The sequence below is a fragment of the Dermacentor andersoni genome, chromosome 4, assembly GCF_023375885.2.
Source record: "Dermacentor andersoni chromosome 4, qqDerAnde1_hic_scaffold, whole genome shotgun sequence".
Lineage (NCBI taxonomy): Eukaryota > Metazoa > Arthropoda > Arachnida > Ixodida > Ixodidae > Dermacentor > Dermacentor andersoni.
This window is the reverse complement of record NC_092817.1, coordinates 44380062-44402743: the sequence shown is the minus strand read 5'-3', so window position 1 is coordinate 44402743 and position 22682 is coordinate 44380062. Positions and strand designations below refer to the sequence as shown.

The following is a 22682-nucleotide window of genomic DNA, read 5'->3' as shown; positions in this document are numbered from 1 at the left end:
GGCTCCTATTGAGAGGCAGTCACGACCTACAGGCCAAGCCGGACCAACAGTCGAAGGGCTCTCCTCACAGCTTGTCATCTATTCATTCTAAACTGGCAATTGACAGTTTACACTCTAATATCAACACCTTTCCAGCTACCCCTGGGGTGTGCTTGAAAAAATACTGCACATACATTTGACAACATAACACCCTTGCCCAGCACGCAATAGCAGCTACTATATCTACAGGGTGTCCCACATAACTTGTGCCAAGAATGTAAAAATGAAAGGCGCATCGGAAGCGAATTGAACCGAACGCATACTATTGCAACAGCCTACAGTAACTCAGATGATTTTTCGTTTTCCCCATAACACTAACTAATTAAGTTTAATTACCCAACTTTTTAATTATTGGCTGAGGACCCCAAGTATGATGTACAGGTTTGTAGAGCACCTTCAGAAATCACCGATTAAGTTGTTTCCTTTACGATACGTCTCACGTAGTCCTTTTTTCCGGGCTGCAAAGCCCGCGAAATATGAAAAAAGCCACGTGACGGAGCGCTTGCACAGTGCATTCAGTGAACAAGGTCGGCTCCCGTTGGATGACTGTGAAAATGCATGCTGGCCGATCGCTGCCGATGAGATACAGAACGCCCTGCCGCTTCCTCGTCGCCGGTCACGGTGCAGCCCCTTGTTCACCGAATGCACGCTTGAGAGCAGCACAATACCATTGCGCAAACACTACGTCGCGTGGCTTTTTTTTCATATTTCGCGGCCTTTCTTTGCAACCCTGAAAAAAAAAACTACATGAGACATAACGTAAAGGAAACAACTTGATCGGTGGTTTCCGAGGATGCTCTACAAATCTGCATATCATACTCGGGGTCCTCAGCTATTAATTAAGAAGTTGGGTAATTAAACCTAATTAATTAGAGTTATGGGGAAAACAAAGAATTGTCGTAGTCACTATACGCTATAGCGAATAGTATGCGTTCAGCTGAATTCGCTTCTGACGTGCCTTTCATATTAAAATTCTTGGCTCAAGTTATGTGGGACACCCTGTATATACATAGTCTTGGCCTGCACGTAGAGATGTTCACAGGTATGGTATTTTCCTACACATGCTAGGCTACTAGAATTCTATCCAGGGCCATTCATTTACTTTCTTTAACAAGTCCTCAGCCACATTTGTTACAAAAATTCTTGTTCTGTTCAACTAAGGTTCACATTTGCTATAGTGCTGCTCTTTTGCTGATGTCTAAACATTTCTGAATGAGTATCTCTAGCTGCTTGCTTATTCTCTTGCTACCTTCTATGGGGCTGCACTGTGTCCAAGTAAGTACTAAATGATGTCAACACACAGAACTGCATCCAAAGCTTTAATAAGAGGCAATGCAACTGTACAATATTATACACTGTCAATGAGGCTCTTACTCTTCTTACACTTTTTACATGTGCTGCATAATGCTACAAACAGAAACACATTCACACCACACACTATGCCTGGTGTATTTTGTACAATTTTGTTTTGATGGGCACTTTTGATTCGCTCATTTCTTGACTAACTTTGAAATCTATTTGTAGTTTAACATCTCCGGCTAACAAAATGAAAGCCATAATCAAGAAATGTTTACCTAAATGCATAAGTGCTAAGATATTTTTCTATTTTTTTTTACTTCCGTGTCACATCATTTATGAAACTTTTCAGAACTGACATCAAAAACTCAGAACAACAATAACAACAACAACAAAAGAAGAAGCCTTTGTTTTTGAATACTCTCATAGTACTTCATATTGCCTATTCACCACAGAAGGTGATACTCTTCCAGTTGTTCCCGAAAGCCCCCAAAGCTTGAACTGCTTATCATCTTAATAAAATCCTAGTGACCATAAATTAATCTGTACACAGCCCCTGTATCCCCTGGAAACCTAGAACACTATATCTCTACAAACCACTACGCAACAGCGAGGCAGCTCCAGCACTCTGGAATCTTGGCATTAACCACCAGCTCTACAGCTCTGACCTGGGAGACTTGGGGACTCTCTGCCACTCGTACAAATTCTGCATCATGTGCTTGCACACTGTATGTTGTCTGCCCTTGCATGCCAAGAAAGACATCTGCAGAGTGAACCAGGTGTCTGCCTTGCTGTTGATAGCCTCTTTGCTGTCTGTGATGCGGCTGTAAAAAAAAAAAAACTTTATTATTTACACACCATTTGTTCTGACAAAATTTCCTCTACAGCCGCAATAAACTCTACCAGCCCTGCTATGGCTGAGATGCCGCATTTTCCTCTTTGCGCCTCAGCATTAGACCGCTTCACCGACCTCTGCCGACCTTTCCTTTACAAAATGCAACGAGTCTTGCGCCGCTGTGCCGTTGTGCAGATATTTGTCCAGAGTTTGATGATGCTTCCTCGTGTGACACGGTGACAAGAAAGATGGCCGCCACCTCTGCTCCCGGACCTGCCTCTATTGCACACCTTGGTCAGTGGCGGCCAGGGTGAGAGAGAGCGAAAGTTGACACTACTCTGGCAAGGGACACAGCGTGCACACTGGGGAACCTCACACCCCTGTTCCTGTCGCTCCAAGCCGGTGAAGACGTCACTCCCTTGACTGGTAAAAGAGGATGTAGCCTGACTCCGATGTCTTTGGCGTGTCCGACGTGAGGCCGTAGAAGTCCTCAATTGCCGTCGCGTCGATTTTCTGCAACAATGGGACGGAGCACAATTAAGCGTGCAGCATTTTTCGTGCATTCTGTATAACTGCGCAACTTACATCAATAGATTGCTTGCATACTCACTTATGTAGTATATTAGGACATTCACTTGTACTAAATCACTTGATATCCTAGTATGCCTAGTGGATATTCAGTAGTGTCCTAGTATGACGTACTAGGATTTTTACTAATGTGGTTCTCTGAATGTGCATACGAATTCCAAATATATAAGTACCTTATGCTCTTCTTTCACAAATTTCAATCATACTGAAAGAGCTCCAGCAAATGCAATTTCCAGTTGCTACTTACAACAAGTCTTACTTCTTGATCAGAGGTTGAATTTCGGCATAAGCACATATAATGAAATATTACACATAAGAAAGTACATCTAAATTTTCGTTTCTCATTGATATCAGCCTGTAATGAATAAAGTGAATTTCTGTTAATTCGACTCCAGTTAATTCAGTCTTTCAGTTAATTCGATCCCAACCAAAGGGCCCGGCTGGCCCCCATGCATTTCTATGGGCACAAATTTTCGTTATTTAGATCCTAAAATTGGCCTTCGCCAGATAATGCAAACTTTATCAATTAGTGTTCATGTGCCTGACCCCTATGGTGACCCCAATGGCGACCCTTTTACTGGCAGTGTCTGTCTCGACGGAGCATAGAAGACAGCAAATATGCTGAACATGCCTCATGTCCTGTCATAAACGCCCATTTTGTGCATGCTCAAGGCTGATTTTCAAGAATTAAAGGTAGCTCGCAATGTCTGATTAAAGTAGTTACTGAATCCTAACATGTGCCTTTTTTTTTTTGTTCCCCTAGAAGATTGCTTTAAAAACTGCGTTCGTGACATTCATATGCTTTGCCGCATAACACCTTTGTATTGCGGCGAAGCTGACCTTAAAAAATATCAGCCACCATTGTATAATGCATATTAGACATTTGCCCATTGTTCTTGCTAAATATTCAGGTGCGCATTAGAGTTCTACTTTGTTAGGTGCTTTGATGTTACATCTATGTTAGTTTTCTACTTTGTATACATAGAAAGGGGGCGCACGTTTGATTCAGGGGCATGTTAGAATGGGGCAAATACTGCCTAATGAATCAGCTGTGCGTTTTGACATTCTTTTTCTGCATCATGTTTAGTTCGACCAATTCTGTCGTTACCATTCGGGTCGAATTAACGAAGGTTGACTGTATGTGCTTACAATAAATATCAAATCACAATGTGACTTAAGGGCAGCGGACTCCAAGCTGATATGAAGTCGCATTTCAAGGTGAAATTCACATTAACATGCACCCCGCCTTTACTATTACATTTTTCGAATTCTTGGTGCGGGTTACACAGACAAAAATATGTTACTGCCTCACCTTCCAAGGTTTATTAGTTGCTACAATGTGCACTGCTGTATAAAATCTAGGCTGCCAGAAATGCGGCACTGCTGCCGCCCTACTGAAATAGTAACTGAACCATCAACCTTGCATGTAAGGTGGGGGTGACTTCAAGACTAACAATTCTGGGAAAACAACTCGCCTTATATTCGGATTATATGTATAAAAGAATGCTTTTACGTCATTGCCATCTATATGTCACTGAATCTGCAGTAATGAAGACTGTTTCTTTCTGATGTTCCTCACTCATTAACAACTAATCTGAACTTAACCGGACACAAATTGTAATATACTACAGGAGATTAGGAAGTGGCACTATCTACAAAATACAGAAATCGTCATATGCATTCATATTTTTGGTACACAAACCCTCATAAGTAGAGCTCTCTGCTGATTCCATCACCTGCAGCTAGCACGGATGCTTTCTCACTGGACCACCATTACATAGCATGAGCCAGTGAATAATGCATGCAACAATGAAAACCTGCCCACATCAACAACCCAACATTTTCAATATAGTGGCCCTCCTCTGACCTAATTTAGAATGGTCTACACATTCTGTATCACTATGGATTGTCAACTGCAACATAATATACTAAGAATTTCATATTAGGGGAAGTTATAAAGATGGCTATCAAGCTGAATGACTCTCTTCACCGTGATGATGCAAAATATCCCAAATCACAGCTGCAGCAGGAGACCTTTCTTTAAATTTGTTGCAGTCTAGCCCATAATGTGAACCTGCGATGCAATAGCTGACACACTGCTATGCAAGGTGAACCTTGTGCTGTTTAGTTGCAGTATCGGATGGAGTAAAAAAGATGTGGGCGAGCAGCCTCCTTTCAAGAAGAAGAATCATTAATCAGTGATACCTCCAGTTTTCAGACATCTCCATTTGCGTAGGTGGTGGCACTTGATGGTTAAGTAGCAAGGAGACATGACCTTTACTTTCTCATCTGTCCTATCCTGCCTTTCGCTTCTAGCCACTGGCTTCGTTAATACCGTACTTATTCGAATCTAGGCAGACAGTTCTTTTTTTTTTTCGAATAAACATATGCCAAACTCTAGGGTCGGCTTAGATTCGAGGATTTTAAGAAGCGCACCAGTTTGACATAGAAAATGATAAATAAGGGGCATAGCTAGTGCCATCTAGAAAAGTCAGTATTGCAGCCACTACTAGCCGTGCCAGTAGCCAACTGAAGTACACGAGCGACGTCGTCATTTTGAGCTGTGTCGTATTGGCGTGGGGCGAGGCATTATCATAACTACCGTATTTACTCGATTCTAAGCACCCCCTTTTTTTCACGATCGCGATGCCTAAAGTGAGGGGGGGTGCTTAGATTCGAAAAATCTAGAATGACCCCCTCTCCCTCTTTTCGCTGCGACATCACGACGAGACGGGTGCGAGAAATAACATTTTATTTTGCAGACATTCAAAGGAAAAATCGGTGCAGACAGTGAACCTACCGCTTGTGTCGGATGCTCAGTTACTATCACTGCCACTCGAGTTCGTTGCACCGCTTGAACCGCCGCTCTCGGTATCCCACAGCAGGTCGTCTTCCGTTCTGTCGAAGTGATTTGGGATCGAGCACTTCTTAAATGATTTGACCACAACGTCCGCTTGGACCCGCTTCCACGCGTCCGAAATCCACTTGGCCATGGTTGATGGGGACGCTTTCTGCAGCTTTCGCCGTACAGTCCGGCTGTAAGGCGTACTCGCGCCGCGGACTCCGTGCCACCTTGGGATTCCGACGGCTCCGGCTCGATGACATAGTGAGCAAGCGCACTTGGCGGCCTTGGCTACATGCTCTTCCTAACAAATAGGGGGGTGCTTAGATTCGCATACAAACTTTTTTCCCAATTTTCTCGCGAAAATAGAGGGGGGTGCTTAGGATCGGGGGGTGCTTAGAATCGTGAAAATAAGGTACTATAGTGCCTGCTGCTTTCAAACGAAAAGGTGTGCTAGCCGCAGAGGCATCGTCAAACGTTCAAGCCGGGCGGGACTTCAGCATCGATGAGAAAAACGTTCGTCATTGGAGCGGGTAACAGGAGACGCTTTTTTTCGTGTGCCGCAATGAAGAGATGGCAGTGATAAGGAAGATAAGTGCGCGATAACAGAGAGGAGCTGTTCACCGAGACCGCGCCACGTTTCGACGTGTACAAGCCTTGTCGCACTGTCTGTGCATGTGCGAGCACGCGGACGCGAGCTTGTGCGCATCCGCAAGCAAACGAGGCTAACAGCGATGATGGCGTAGAATGAGTTCGGCATGTTCATATTAAATAAATGATGTTTTCATTTTGTGAACGCTGTCCTCACTTTCTTGTTCGGCCTACAGTCGAGGTAAGCTTTTTTTTTTTCTGGCTTCGGACATTCAGGGGCCGGCTTAGATTCGAGTAAATACGGTATTCTTTCACCTTAATGCTGGTTTAACGATAAGCTGCAGAATGCAGCATCAGACAATCATCTTAATGAGCACTCAAGGGGCAGGCACAGTATTAGCCAGGTGCAGTAATCTTTGCTGCGGCATTGGCAGAGTAACCGAGAGGTAGAATGTTTGACTGAAAGCCTGTTGGACCAGAGTTCAAATCCTAGCAGGGCAGTGCGATTTTTTTCTTCATAAAACTGGCAAAGCACTCCACTTTGGTATCCCAACAAAAGACACTGGTCCCATCAGCTGACATCATAACAACCACAGGAGTTATGGTGTGCCATAACAGCTGTCGCTGCACGAAAAATTAAATCCCCCTCCTATGCCATTCGTAAGGAGAGCCATCTTAATAACAGAAGCACTTACATCAACAATGTCATCATCGAAAAGGAGCCAAAGGCCATGGCTTTTCACTATGGAGATGTAGTGTCCCCTGTTGGGACCACTTCCACAGTGGATGACTACTGCCACCAGATCGTACATCCGGTCAGGGTTGTAGGCATCATCCGACTAGAGAAGCACAAGGGTGTAGTCAGCAAAGGAATTGCACAACATGTACACGTGACCAGCATCAACATGTATTCTTGAAGAAAATGTTTTTAAATAAGCAGATTTGCTCAACGTGTTTTCAAGCAAAAGATCTATGGCAGTGTCCTGCATGAAATGAGCACACAAATTAGGCCCTTCTATCCCCTACACACTGAAAGTAAACAAATTCGCAGTTGAACCTTGAGAAATATTGAAAACACGAAGAAATACAGAAGTGATCCATTTCCCACACATTACTGCCACAGGCAACATGATTCCAACTTTGCTATACTCATATCAGCAAACTTTTAAGTCTTTCTAAGAAACACTCCTGATTTTTCATTTTCTAGAGCTCTTTTAACTGCAGCTCCATTTTCAGTATTTTATGGAAACATGTTAACAAGAAGTACTTGTAGAAAGCACTTTCTTAATTGAATCTCTTTATGCATACAATAGTGCTAAATATACTGATTTCTTGTAACTGAAAGATTCAAAAGGTCTTCTTCATGTCTTGCCTCTACAGTTATCAATGTGATCATTTAAAACTGAAATCTTTTGCCCTTTACTGTAATTACACTTTGCCTACGAAAGACAGACAAGTTTGCAGTTGTGGAGATGTGGGTTCTTAAACACAGATGCCTCCCTCTTGCCCACCCCCCCTTCCACTTGCCCCATGAACACTCACATAATTATAAAAACTTAAATTAACCCTTTCGCTGTCACGGACGTACGGCACGTCTTCGTGCTCCCCCCCCCCCCCCCCCCCCCCCCACAGTGTCACTGACGTACCGGTACGTTCTCTATCGTGCGTTCAAAATTTCACGCCTGAGCACAAAGCTGGTGCTCCTGGACTCGCCGCGCCATCTGTTGAATCTTTCTACAAGTTCGTATTTTCGCCCTGCACTGTGTTGGTACATGCATTGAAGAGTACGGTGCGACTACCACTCACCCCTCTCTCTTTGCTGAGTGGCGCAGTCGCTCCGCGTTCGCTGGATCATGCATCACGCACGTGTGGTTATGGGTTCAAGGGTTGTTCTGCCATCTCCGCTGGTTTGAAGGTTTTTATTTTTGTTCTGTTGGTGTGTCTGCTACGGCGTTTCAAGTTCAGGGGCACACGCCATTGCCTCTCCGAAAAGAGACCGACACATGACTCGATTGCTGCTTTCACTCTCTCACTGCACGCTCGCTTCCGGCTTGCAGCAGTAAACGTAAAGCCCCTCGAACTTTGTTTTAGCCTTTTTCCATCTCCCTCTGTCTTCTTGATCACACCAACGTCCCATTTCTCTCCGTTGTGCGGGCGACTGAAAGCACATCCTCCCTGCGCGCGGTTACTTTCGGATGGCTGAGTGCGCGGTACCTTCGTCTGCTCATTGGAGCGGTGGCTCTTTCGATTCAGAATACGAGCCGAGCTCGGATTCAGACTCGGACAGCGTCTCATGCGAGGAAGAGGAGAGTTTCGCACCTTCAGATTCGGATGTTGATCGAATGTTATAGTCAGGCTGATGATGATGATTATGTTTACTAACAACAGCTGCAGAACATTGAAATGTGCGTATTCCATTGACTATGTTATTTGCATACCAATCATAATAAAAAATAAATTGCTATGTTCATTCCCTGTTATGCTCGTTCCCTGAAACTAAGCCGACACTGGAGGTGCGTCACGGCCAGAAAGGTCCGACAGCGAAAGGGTTAAGCGAGAAAATGCTTTGCTCTTATTTTAATTTCTCAAAGGCTCCAGGTATAGCGATTCTGTCAGTAAAACAGTATTTAGGCATTTCTAGTCATGCAATGCAAAAAGAAAGAGAGAGAGAGAACTTGTATTCCTGAAACTAAGATTTTTCCAAGCAGACCCACTTTCCAGGTTGAGATGCCTGTTTGAGAATGGCATCAAGATAACCTAACTTTGCATGGACTAAAGCAGCAGTCAGGTCATGAGACACTGTAGACTTCATTGAAGTCGGACAAAGTGTTCGAAATCCCACTTATTTGCTCAGCAATTTTATTAACTGATAAAAATTTATTTTGGTTGCTTGTTGGGGTCTAATGTCACGAAGTAACACAGAGGTCAAAGGTAACGCTGCACTCGAGGTCTCCAAATTAGTTTTGAACATCTGGAGTACTTTTAAGATATGCCTAAAGCACAATGCACAAGCATATTTTCCATTATGCTACCATCGAAATGCACTCACGGAGGCTAAGAATCGAGCCTGTGACTTTAGAAGCAGAATTCCACAGTTACCTAGTACCCCAGAGGCTGAAAGTTTCATTTAGGAATTATTATAACCCACGTCTTTCTCCCATTTGCACATTAAAAAGGGGACTCCTGGATACAAAGACTGTTCTCAAGTTTAAGGTACCACATGGTGCTGTTCCACCTAAATGTGTTTCTATGCCAAGTAGCCCAGCTTTAAAACCATTTTGAAAGTTATTCCAGAAGTATTCTTAAACCGAATCTAACTTGTGGTTTCATACAGCAACATTTATTTCAAGATTACAAATTTACTATTCAGGCTTCAGCAAAAAGAGTGACAAGACGGATCCACATCTTCAGGAACACACCGTGCATCTAATGAAATTATGCACCAGAGAAATCCTTGCCACTCATGGTTCATAAAATGTCCCCAAATTGAAAAATTCATGAGAGCGCACTCACCGTATTGAATAACCTTAGTTCAAGGGGGAAGACCACCCTGTAAGACAGTTTGGTGTGCCTATTTTGCTGCTCCGTGTACTTGAAACGCTTCAAGTGTAATGCAAGTATCATGGGCAGCTTCTTTACCCTCATCCTGGAAAGAAGAGAAAAGCCAAATATAACATAACATATTCTCACACTAGCAACTGCAAATTTTATACATCACTGAAACATGATTCTGTTTGCCTAAGCGACTACAAATTAACAACTTACTTTGCAACTCAATATGCCACTCTTGACTTTACTTCACACAGCTTTCAGCCAAATAAACTATAGTAGAATCCCGATAATATGAATCTTCCATGATGGTAAAGAAATTTTGTATCACCCAAAAACATTAAAAAAACGGGAAATTAAGGGGGGACGCGGCAATGAAATGGTAGACTTTAGAATTCCCGATTTTAGAATTTTTTTCCACACAATCCTAAGACCTTTCTTGATCTCATGGTGAAATATTCAGATGAAATTCGCAGCATAATTTATGAAAATTGCACTTTAGTGTGTTTTCAAAATCTGGAAGAAAATTGAGCTTCGGGAAGTGCTAACACACTCATGGCTGCGTAAGTACGGCTTTCCAGTGATGCAGCCCCCCACCCCCCTCCCATCTTGGTATCATTGTAAGCTCGAGAGATTGGAGATTCAGATAGCTGCAGGAGTGTATTCCTCCATGCAGAAATAAAAACAATAAAAGCTAGTGCCATACAGGAAGACCAGCGCCACAATTCGTTACTGCAGTCACATGGCACACAGGGCGCACTCCTATTACCTGATGCAAATTTTAATTACTGGCATAGCTGTTTCACACACATTTTAGCAGCAGCGGGCAGTGCACTCTGCGTGTTCAGAGGCTGACATTTCAAGATCTGCTGGGTTATCTCCAGTTTATTTTCATGCTGTGTCCTAGCTGCTGCCTGATGGTAATAAGTACACGAGTTGTGCAAGATAAAGGAATCTGCTTACTTTTGTTTGCGGCAGCAAAGCACTTCGTGTCATGCGATCTAACGGGTGCAAAGGCATAAAAGTTTCGAATTGTCATCGGGAGCCGTAGACGACGGAAGACATGGAATAGAGAGATGAAGCTACCATGGAAGCGAATACTACCGAGATTACCAGTGTGTGATTGCCGACTCCTAATAAAGTCGCAAGCCATTTGAAGATGGCTGATACGTTGCATGATACCGACCAAAATGAATTTTTTTCTTTTTTTCTTAGTGGGGGGGGGGGGGGGGGGGGTGCAAGATGGACTGACGTAGGCCGCCCTGGCAACAGGAAGGTAACCGTCACATTGGCACAACCACTCTGCCTCCTCACTGGCGCTGCTGGGGATTGCACGCCAGCTTTACTGTTCGTATCATTCACAGTGGCGTGAAAAGCGGTTCGCGATAGTAGACATTTAGCACATTGTAAGCTAATGGACTTGGGCCGGTACTTTTCAAATATTCGTACCATCTCTAATTTTGTATCAGGCTAGATCATATCGCCAACATTCTACTGTACTATGGTAAAATGAGGGGGAACAAATAGACACCGCAAATGCTTGTGGTCTAATCTTCTCAGCTTCTATTTTTTTCATGTCACCCTCATTTTACCGTGAACCCATACCAACTGACCTAGATAGCAACCTTACTGCAAAATAAACTGCTATTTCTATCTTTGCTAAGTGGACACTAAAGCCAAATATTTGGTCCCGATAAAGTCATAGATCAAATGTAAGATAAACAAATAACTCTTGGCTATGACCCAACTCCCCCATCAAGAAGCAAAGGACAGTTGGTCGTTGCCAGCAGCAGCTGACTAACCTTTGCTTTCTAGCAATAGCCTGCACACTACTGGCTGGTGACAAAAGCGTGTGATGACACATGCTACATACAGTATCAGTTTCCCCCTTGGAATTCTAAAGATCACATACTTGTGTAGCGAAGAAGAGGACGACGAAAACGCTCTTGTGTCTGCCGTGCGTACGATCAGTGTTAGTCTACTGCCGGTGCAACTAGACTGTGCTTGTGTTTTATAATAAATCCTCATACTACATTTGGTGGGGGTGCTGGGTAATATGCAGGAGAATGAATTCCAAAGATCACATGGGCTTTGAGATATGTGGTGCGAAACAGGCAGCAAAAATTCACTATAGGTCCACTTACTTTGTTCATAAATTGCCATTTTATGCATTAAAATAACTGGAAAGCCAACATATTTTGCCGCACACTTGTGGAATGATTATCTCAATACTGGTGTCATATTGTAATTAATTAAGAAGTTAATCAGACAATACTTGTTGATTAGTCGCTCATGCATTTTGATTTCTTGGGCAAGTGATGTACAACTCTTCGAGCAATGCAGCTCATCGACTAGAATTTTGTTACCTGCCACAGGCGATTTTTAAAAAAATTTTTATGGTTAAATAAAAGACATCTGGTATGGTTTCTCGTGACATAGGTTACCAATGATGTGAACTGCCACTCACTCAGTCTAAAACCTAATCTACATTAAGTTCACTGTAAATAGACGAAACTGCAACAAACTCGCACAGAGACTGTTAAAGTTTATGGAGTTGGGTTTCTCAATTCATAAGCAAAATGATAACTCACTCATTGATTCCTTCACGGGGCTACAAAAGTTATTTGTCAGGTAACATGGATGCAATAAGAATATTACAGTCACTGCCTCATAGCCAAGTCAGGGCTGATTTAGCCTGAAGAAGGGACTTGCTTAGGAAACTTGGCTAGTTGAAAAAAAAGTTACCAGTCTTCACAATTTACTGCTTCAGATTTAAGATTAAAAAGCACAGCATAGAGTTTAGTTTTAAAGCGTGACTGCCACAGAATAATCACAGCACTTGCCTTTTTTGCGCCTCTTGCTTACTGCAGCAATTTTCGCAGTAGTACTTGTGTTCGCTGCAGAGCGTTTCGGTGTTGCTAAATCCTCTTAGGCAATGGGTTATGGATGTGTTTTGGCTCACGTCCACAGAGAGGTCCAGGAAATCCTCATCCTTGCTGCTCACCTGAAAAACAAAAACAAATGCAGTGCACAGACTAAATGAAATTGTATAGAATAAGAAACACCCCAACAGCAAATTATCATAAGTTTTTGAATAATGTGTAGCACTTGGTTCTATTCTGCAGACACCAATAGGACAGTAACATAATACAGTCTATGCTCATTACAATGGACCTGTGTATAACAGACTTTCGGACATATCGGACCATATTTCAGCCTTAGTATGTTCTACCTATTTTATTAATGCAACGAAGTTGGCTCTTAACGGACCGTGCTATAACGGACTATCAGCTACAGCAGACGAAATTCAAATTCAGGCGCATAAAACATATTTCTGCCTTGTTGACACGGGCTGACAACTGACTTACGAGGGTCAGCTGATGATCGCGGCTCAACAGAGAGTTATGGCTCAGCGGGCCAGCGCAGATGCCACTGCACATGCTGTATCATACATGCACACTGGCATCTACGCTGGCCCGCTGGCTTGCTCAGCTGTAGCTCTCTAGTATCGCGCACAAGAGAGAGGAAGGTGGGGAGGAAATGCACTGTCTTCTTTCGCGCGCGTGGCACCAGGGGAGGCAAGGGAGAGGGGGGTTCAACTCCGGCGGCCGCTGCTTATGTCGAGGCTGCTGTATCTTGAAAGCAATCTGCGATGTGGATAAAGTGCTTGCCCACCTGTGCACCGTATTTCCAAAGCGATATGCGATGCGGACAAAGTGTACGCAGTGCCAGTAGCTTCGTATGCGCTGTGCTTTCAACGTTTAGTCCGCGTTGAAGCGAGAGACAGCACGAAGGTCAATTCACTCGCTGCTGCTGCTGCACTTCTTCACTCCAACATTTTGACAGCCACTTTCCGCGGTCATCGAGCGAGATAAAACTACTATCCTTGCTTCGCATAGCTGTCTACTAATTTGCTATCACAATAGATGCTTTGCCTTTTGGGCGAAATTGCAACTTTTCTCTCACTCTCTTTTTTACTTTCAACGATCATCACTCAGTCTTTGCAATAACGTTGTTAGGCATCACGACCAATGTTTCGGAAGTGAGGCGTTTTGGATATTACGAACTCCGGATAAAACACATTTTTCGTCGGATTATCAGGGTTCGTAGTAATGAGAGTCGACTGTACTGCATGCTACTGGCCAAGGTGGTTCAGGGTCTTCAATTTACGGCACACACAACAACAAACAACACATTTTAATCATCCCTGTTGTGATGCACAGAACACCTGGGTGTAAATGCAACCAGCGAGAAGATACAAAGCCATTTTGTCAATTGTAATTACTTGTTTGTCTTTGGATAAAAGCAAATTTTTAAACACTTACTCCATATTGCTAACACTATGTGTGTAGTGAATTCATCTGACTTTTCTTTTTTTTTAAATCCCACATTTGCTTGTTTCCTCTACTTAATTTTGTAGTGATGAGAATGTGGCACTTTGAAGGACATTAAGGGTAAATGTTGATCAGCATGTTACACACTTCAAGAAGTGTCAGCAGTCAGGCTTACCGCAAGCGGAAAGCAAGAAAGGGCATAAAAATGAAAAATGTCGCCGCACCACCCTCATGGAATGGTTCAGCTGTCGAGAGCATCCGATTGGCCCTAGTAGATAGCTTATAAATGGTAAAGGAAGAACACTGCATTCAAAATTAAGCAGACTCAACATGGTAACCTCTGAAGACTTCTGCTGCACAAAAAAAAAAGGCCTACATACGCAAAGATACTGAAGAATCCATGACAAAACATTGTATCCAGCATAGTCCGTTTGACTATAAAGTTCAAAACAAGAAACTCCAGCCTTTATCTTTTCTGGCAATAATCAACCAACCAGCGAAACACTCTCAACTAACTTGATGCTTCTCTTCACTGAAGTGCATGAAATTCAGATTTCTTGCCATGAAACATTTTATGCCACATTCCACATTTTGGATAAGTAATTCCATAATTTTCAGATAAGCCCGTTTCTGGACATAAAAGAGAACTACGAAATGTTATTCCGCGTACACCCCTCGAAGTGTTCCTGAGTCGAACATGATTCATAGCTATGCTGAAGCACTAGTATGTGAATGCAATATTAAAAAAAAAGCCCTTCACAGCCCAGGCAACACTTCACAGGATGCTGGTCACAGCATATTAGGCAGTACATAACTGTAGGTGAAAAGAAAATGAATGCAACAGCAGCTATCTCATCTCGTCGCACGATAAGGCTGAAACTACCTGCCAAGTGCAATCTGATGTCCACATATAGCAGCAGCCAAATTCTTATTAATAGACCTAACCAATAAGTACCCCAGTAGCATATTTCAGAAGATCTACCAGCAAGACACTGTTGCGTTCTGTTGCAGTGCCGAACGTGTCCGGTGTTCTGGTAACCCCAGGCGAGCTGAGTGTTTTGGTGGATGGGCAGAGGAATAAACTAAAGCCCCTTCATACTACTGCCGCTGTGACGAATGGGCTTTAGCATAAACACAAGTGGCTTTAGCGGCCTGCATTGTGCAGCCATGTGATAGCGCAGAGCTTAACAAACACGGGGCTAATATTGCAGTAGCCAAGTGTAAAACATTTTAAACATTTAAAATATAACGTGTTTACAGCTACGATCCTGCAGAAAATTTACATCAGCAGCAAAGTAGAATACACTTGTTTACTGCCATATGAGCTCTGTTTTTGTCTGGCTGAGCTCTGTGCCACCAAATGGCTGCACCATGCAGGCCATTTAAGTTCGCGCCTCTGCTCATATGGCAAACTCCTGCTTGCGTTTACCCTAGTTTACCTGTATACCAGACAGGCTAAAACTCTCTATTGTGGTAGTAATCCTCCAGTGTGAAGTGATGGCTGCAAATGCATAGATACTGGCGTTGATCGGATACCGACAGCCCGATGTGCTGCAGCCCCTCCATTTGCATGTTGCCTTGCAGAGCGAAACAATGTTGCAGCTTGACATGTCACTGAACGCTAGATTTGCAGCCCACAATGTAACAAGGGTGATCCATGGTTCTCATAAAAAGAAAGCTCCAAACCAACAATGACCACGCAGCTCACGTCAACACGGAGAATGTTGTAACACAGGCAGATGACACTTGCTGTTTGTCGGAAGTGCTCGAGTGCAGTGATAAATTGTCTTTGTGTATTCTCTTTCTGTTGCATTTTTTATAGAAACAAATTAACCAACATTCCAACTATTACGACCAACATTTGTTCACCATAACGTTGGAAAAATTACCGATGGCATGACTTGGGTAGCCAGTCGGATAGTTCGCGAACCGACGTCAATTGGGCTAACAACGTCAATTGGGAGGGGGCGGCTGAAAACTCGGGGGAGTGAAACTGCAGTGATGGGCAGCGATGCACATTTAAAAAAAGCTCATAATAAATTACACACCTTATGCAGAGCATTTAAATGCGTCCCTTCATTATCAGAAGGGCCTACCCTAACGACTCAGTACATATGTACAAAATTGTCAAAGTCGTTTCAGGTTCCCTTTAATGATTTACCTTGAGATGCAGCACACAAGCAGTGGCAAAGTAGGAACAGCAGAGACTAAAAAGCAACGAATTGTTTTTAGATCACAGTGACTTTGCAGCTGCCAATCTGGCCTGCTTCAGGAACTTAAACAAAACTTGTTCGAAGCAAGCACCCTACTCTAGCATATGGTATCTTTCATTGCAACAAGAGAGCAGTGAAAAAGCCATCACAATTTTCTTTTCTTTTTTTTGTGTGTGCATTTTTTGCAATCTTGCACTACCCTTTCAACACTTTCAAGACTTCTACAGTGCAGCTCTTGGGTGCCCTTTCTTGGGTTCAGCATCGGTGTCCCTCGGCACAAACGCATGAACATGCTCGTGCCACTGCTCGTGCATTCGTCGTCCTCTTCTTCCACGGCTGGCTTCGATGCCACCCATCATGCCAGCGTTCCCACATTGCCCCTCCCTCTGTGAAGGCACTGACAGCACTGGCCCACTGCCAGTCAAGAAAGACAGCAGACTCACCGTCTCACAGTTGAGGCACCGTGTCTCATTGGTGAGGGTTCCCTGGAAGATGTCGTGCACCCACGTGGGCTCGGGCTTAGGGGGCTGGGCAGCGCCCCCAACCTGGTTCTGCATGCCCTGTGCGGTGGCACCAGCTGAAGCTATGGGGGCTCCCGCCGCAGGATGAGCCGCGTCTCCGCTGCTGGTGCACTTGTTGCCCTTGGCGTTGGCCTGCGAGTTCTGCTGCAGTTGCTGCTTCTCGGCCTGCAGGATGTCGGCGATGGTGTTCAGCAGGTAGTTGAGGAATTCGTGCGCATCCTGCTGCATGTAGTTGTCGAAGAGCTCGTTCTCCTTGCGCAGCCGCGCTATGAACTTCTTGGGAGCAATGGTGCCCGTCTTCTTCTTCTGGTTGGCAATGCTGTGGAACAGGTCGGCCAGGCACGTGAGCAGCGTCTCCTTCGTGCGCTTGTTACGAGCCTTGTACTCCAGCACTTTCTCCCGAAACGGCTTGCAGAAGTAGAGCGCTTGGAGCACCGAGTTGCAGTAGCAGGTATTGCCAAACTGTATATTTGAGGGGGGAAGTAAGATGCAAAGGGTGCAATCAGCACAAGGGTAGCATTTAAAATACCACTTTCATGTTTTCAAGGTCAGCGACGGGACATATCATTGCTACGGAAGTAGCATACAGACAGAAATGAAAATATTACAGAATATACGTGATAGCACACAAATAGGCGCCCACTGTAGTGGCTCAGTGGCATTCTGCAGTTAAGCATGAATGTTGTGGGTACGTTTCCCTGCTGCCACGGCTGCATTCTGATGGGGGTGGAATGCAAAAGCACTGGTGTACATAGACCTAGGTGCATATTAAGGAACCTCAGGTGGACAAAATTATCCAGAGCTCCCTCTATACGGCATCCTTTGCAACTGTGGTTTTGAGACACTCCGCAATTCGATTTCACATGAAGAAGCTGCAGTGGTGCTCCGGGAATAAACATCAATCAAGTACCACTAACTGGGCTGAAATAATGCAGCAATTTCAACTAAATTCAATTTACTTCTAAACTTTGTGGTTCAAATAGTACCTCCCCCCCCCCCCTTTATCTTAACAACATCATCCAGTTAGAAGTGGCAGACACTAAACAGGGAATAGAGCCAAGTGAAAAGTTATTGTATAGTAGAACCCCGTTAGAACACATGTTCCCAGCTGTTGCATTCAGAGCTGTTGCATTTGCATAGCTCCTACACCACAGGCGTTCACAGTTTCGTGCAAAGCTCCAATACTTTTCTCTCTTGTGTTTTTCTTGATTCTGTTTTTTGCCCAAGGTCTCATGCAAGCTTAACTTTATTATAGCAGCCCTGGGCAGGACATGAGGCACACAGCAGGATTAACTGTAAATCACCCAAAAATAAATTTCTCCTGCAGCAGGCTCAATCTAGCTTGCTAAAGATGGTTCTGAGGAATACCAATAATGCATATACAACATGTTTATTTCTCTCTTTGTTTAGCTCATATTTTTTAAGAAAGCTCATGACAAAGCTGTTCCGCCATTTCAGGTGGATTTCTAGAAGAGGCAGAAATTGCCTGCATGAGAAATCACAATGTCCAGGTAAGTAATTGAAAAGTTTCACTGATTAACTTTCTCAGTATTCACTTTAGGGCCCATGCTGCAATCGCAAAAGTAATGGAGAGAATTCTCTTGTCTGCTCTGCAGAAATTCTTAGACAAACACTACTTTCAAGATAAGTATAATTTAATTGTGCTACCAAGTACAATGACATTACGGTTACCAGTTCACCAAAAGCAGGTGCAGACGTTCTTAAGTGGAATCCCAATGTAATTGTAGAAGATTTTGGGGACTGATACCTCGAAACTGGCAATAGCTTTGGGACTTATGCTAAGCCAACATGGCTTCTCTACTGCTTGGCTTCAATTTCGCAAGTGCTACACGTATCCACAAGTGAATAATTAAAAAGCTAATAGGCAAACCTTTTCATTAGCTACCTGGTCACTGTGATCTGTCTTGCAAGTAATGCCCTTCTCTTCAGACAAACTTCCCATAAGGAAACTGTAAAGAGCTCTAGGAAAAGGTCGATTCAGCAGTATTTAAATTCGTACCAATTATACAATTATTTTTTCACATCTTAAAGCAAGCCTGTGAAGTGTGAAAATACCCATGTTACTACAAATTAGTGCATAGCGATCATGATGCTCTCAAATGTGCCATGCATAATTCAAAAATGCTTTTAGCCTAGCACGTTGTGCTGATGCACTGCAGCAAGAAGATAGCAGAGAAGCAGACATATACAGATGCATTCAATATGAGCTGCAACGTGGTGCCCATGCCCAAAGCGGCGGGCCCCAACATTGCACAGCGGCATCGACACACGAAAAGTTGAAGAACCCCATTCAAATTACTAGTATTTATTAAACCAATTTTTCGTATGCCAACACTGCTGTGCAGTCTTGAAAGAGCCTTTGACTGCGGGCACAGTGTTGCGGCTCATAATGAATGCGAGTGTACATTTGGCTGGGCTGAGCTGTGCCAATTGGTGCAAACACCTCTTTTAGGCAGCGTCATGGGAAGTGAAATTTTTTTTCCTACTTTCCAGCCACAGAAAGGCATATGAAGTTTTACACAGTTTCCAGAGTAATACGAAAATAATTTTTTGTTGGTGTGTGTACCAATTCAGGTGGTGGGAAGAATACTTCCCACTGGAGTCCTTTTGAAAATGTTACATTAAAGAATCTGAAATTTTTACAAGGAGCATTCGTGACCACATCATGTGGAAAAGTTGGATAGCTAGATCACAGTGCTACATATAAAACATTTACCCATGAGAGTTAAATAGAATGCTTTTGTGTAAATATTAGTCAAATGTACAAAATGTACCAAAGTACAATATGGTAAGATCTTGATGAGGGCTAGTTGGTTCATACTTAGAACTGAGGTGAAACAGCGCAAAAAGACGAGGACACAAGGAAACAAATACCACAGACAAGCGCTGACTGCCAACTGGAAGTTTATTTGAAATTCACCAGACATTTATACCTTTTTCAGCATAGGCATGCGCACATCAGTCGCAAAAACATCTGCAAATCAACAACATTTTAATCTTTCTTCCAAAAATGTGATTTCTTTTCCCAACAAGGCAAGAGAGGGAGTGCTTACACATTTATCTCCTTCCTTTCTGATATGAAAGGCCTCTATTATTTCCCTTTCCTTCTTAGCCTTTTCTTTCCCTATGAATTTTGTCTTTTCAAAAAGGGGGGTGCATTGACACTTGTTACAGTGTCCAGCTAAATGACTCCTATGGCACTTGTTACAGTGTCCAGCTAAATGACTCCTATGGCCATAGGAGTCATTTAGCTGGACACTGTAACAAGTGTCAATGCACCCCCCTTCTTGAAAAGACAAAATTCATAGGGAAAGAAAAGGGTAAGAAGGAAAGGGAAATAATAGAGGCCTTTCATATCAGAAAGGAAGGAGATAAATGTGTAAGCACTCCCTCTCTTGCCTTGTCGGGAAAAGAAATCACATTTTTGGGAGAAAGATTAAAATGTTGTTGATTTGCAAATGTTTTTGCGACTGATGTGCGCATGATTATGCTGAAAAAGGTATAAATGTCCGGTGAATTTCAAATAAACTTCCAGTTGACAGTCAGCGTTTGTCTGTGGTATTTGTTTCCTTGTGTCCCCGTCTTTTTCACGCTGTTTCACCTCAGTTCTACAATATGGTCTACTCTTACAGTAAGTAATCAGTCAGTATTTGGCTTCCAACTAGGTACACCAGAATTGTGGTATGAAGGCATGTAGACCTTTTTTAGTGAATAGCTGTCCACCTAATGTGCCCTATCAATCTCTTGTTTCCCCTCTCTCTCTCTCGACAAACCAGAAGTGTTCGAATTATATTGGCTTTATTACCAGCCAGGTGTTCCCTGTAGTCAATGCTGCACTGTACTATACAACTATGACAACAGCTCAACACGATTAGGCTAGGTTTGTTGCTTTCATCGTGGAAGCATTGTGCTTTTCACTTGCTGAAGTTAGAGGTTCAGACGGTACAATACTCAGCGACTGAAACACGTTACGCAGCCCACGTGCCAACCAGAGCTTTTTCAGCCACAGGTACGCACTGGGGGACCAACTGCAGTCAGAATGTGTCACAAAGGCCCTCGCTTTCATCGTATGCCACAATGCATCAGCTCAGTGTCGCCAGCACCCAACGGGGGAGCAAAAAGCACAGGCTGCCATGGGGGCCAAGCATCATGTTTCAACCGCTGAGCAATATACACATGCAAAATGTTAAGAAAAATATTTGCTTCAATTTTTTTTTGTTCAAAGTTGACAGTGCACCTGTTACACTAGTCCACACAGTTGAATGTCACACCACTCTACAATTTTCATTTGTTGCTTTACATGAAAATCCACATGCACCAATGACCACACCCAGAGCGCTTTCGATGACATGCACCGTTCTAGTTTATATTGCCTCATTATAACAAACAAAATTGCACAGCAAAATATTGGAGTACAGGTGCTTACGCCTGAAAAGAAATTTGTTTCATGACAAGCACACATTCCTTTTCTTGCACGACTTCACTTAGTGAAACTTTGCAACTCCAAACACACTCTTGTGAACAAGTATTGAGTGAACATCTACTACAATGATGCTACGTTTTATGAATCCACATACTTACATTTACAAGACCAAAGTAGTGTTCATTTGATGGAAACTGATCGTGACCTATCTCCTTCTCCAACAATGATCCATTTGCTCCCTGCAAAAAGAAACGAAAACAAAAAATGTGCAGTGAGCAATAAACAGAATAAACGGTCCCATTTCATGTGCGAGAAAGGAACTTTCGTACTGCTAGCTGGCATCGCGAAGTTGCGCTTTCCCAATATAGCGATTACAGCAAACGGCGTTTCCGTGCAGTTGCACAAACGACGTGTACGGAGGTACGCCCACATCGTTTCAGAGACATCGGCGGCACAAGAAAGCGCATTCGGGTCAGTAAAAACTGCAGAACGAAAGCACGCAAAATGTGTACAACGTGAAGCAAGCGCAAACAACCACGTCTGTTACACGCTGATCCGTCGTGGTTAGTTGCGTGCAGGAAGGAGGAGACGAAGAAAAAAAAAAGAAAGAAAAAGCAATGATCACTGGCCATCGCTTCTGCTCGTACAAATCGCTACTGAAAGGTCTACGGGTTACACGGCGGAAGAAGAAGTCAACGCAGTAGTATTCGAAATGTGAAGGAAAAGTTATCCGGCCGAAACGGCAAGAATTAATTAAGCAAGAGTCACACGGGAAGCTTACGGTCGCACGGGTTGACGCATTTGAATTTCGCGAACGCTCGCCAGGCCGGTCATCTGGCAAATTTATCGCATTCAACGCATCCAAGTGAACGCACACTTAAGTAGCCGCTCTCAGCGGAACCGCGCTAAGGATCGACAGCCCCTTATCATAGATGTCGATGGCTTTAAGCGCATTATCAGGGCCTGTATAAAACACGGACTTTCACGCAACCGGGTTCCTAAATGTCCGCTATAGGCGGATCCGATGCCGACTCAGAGGGGTCACTAGCATCGCGTTACAGAGGAGTGCGTAATGATCGCTATCACTTTAAAGTAATTTACAAAGCGACAACAATGTGGACATCCTGAATATTAAGAAAATTGTATGTTTCAGGTAGCATTCCACAGTGAAATCTGTGAATTGCATTTACAAGCATTCGGTCAGCGATCCCTGCTATATCATGACAAGGTGAAAAAATTACAATAACAGCTTGAACGGCGACGACGAAGGCATCGTCCAGGATCAAAAATGAGCTCGAAATACTCACCATTTTTCATTTTTCACGCGTCAAACCTTGAATGCTTTTCTTGCCTTCAACAGCGCCATTTTTGTTGGCTACCGGAGTCGGCCGTTTTTAGCCGTACATTCGTAGCTCATGCGGTTTCCGTCA

General features: G+C 43.5%; 1 protein-coding gene across 1 annotated transcript; it reads right to left on the bottom strand.

The window, feature by feature from the left end:
• Positions 1-1345: 1345 nt before the first annotated feature.
• Usp12-46 (Ubiquitin-specific protease 12/46) lies at positions 1346-22664 on the bottom strand. Its single transcript, XM_050184143.3, has 7 exons — positions 22560-22664; positions 21411-21491; positions 16731-17270; positions 12584-12744; positions 9705-9837; positions 6887-7030; positions 1346-2683 (listed from the first exon to the last, which is right to left on the bottom strand). The coding sequence occupies exons 1-7, from the start codon at positions 22560-22562 to the stop codon at positions 2582-2584; spliced, it is 1164 nt and encodes a 387-aa protein (XP_050040100.1). The 5' UTR covers positions 22563-22664; the 3' UTR covers positions 1346-2581.
• Positions 22665-22682: the final 18 nt, after the last annotated feature.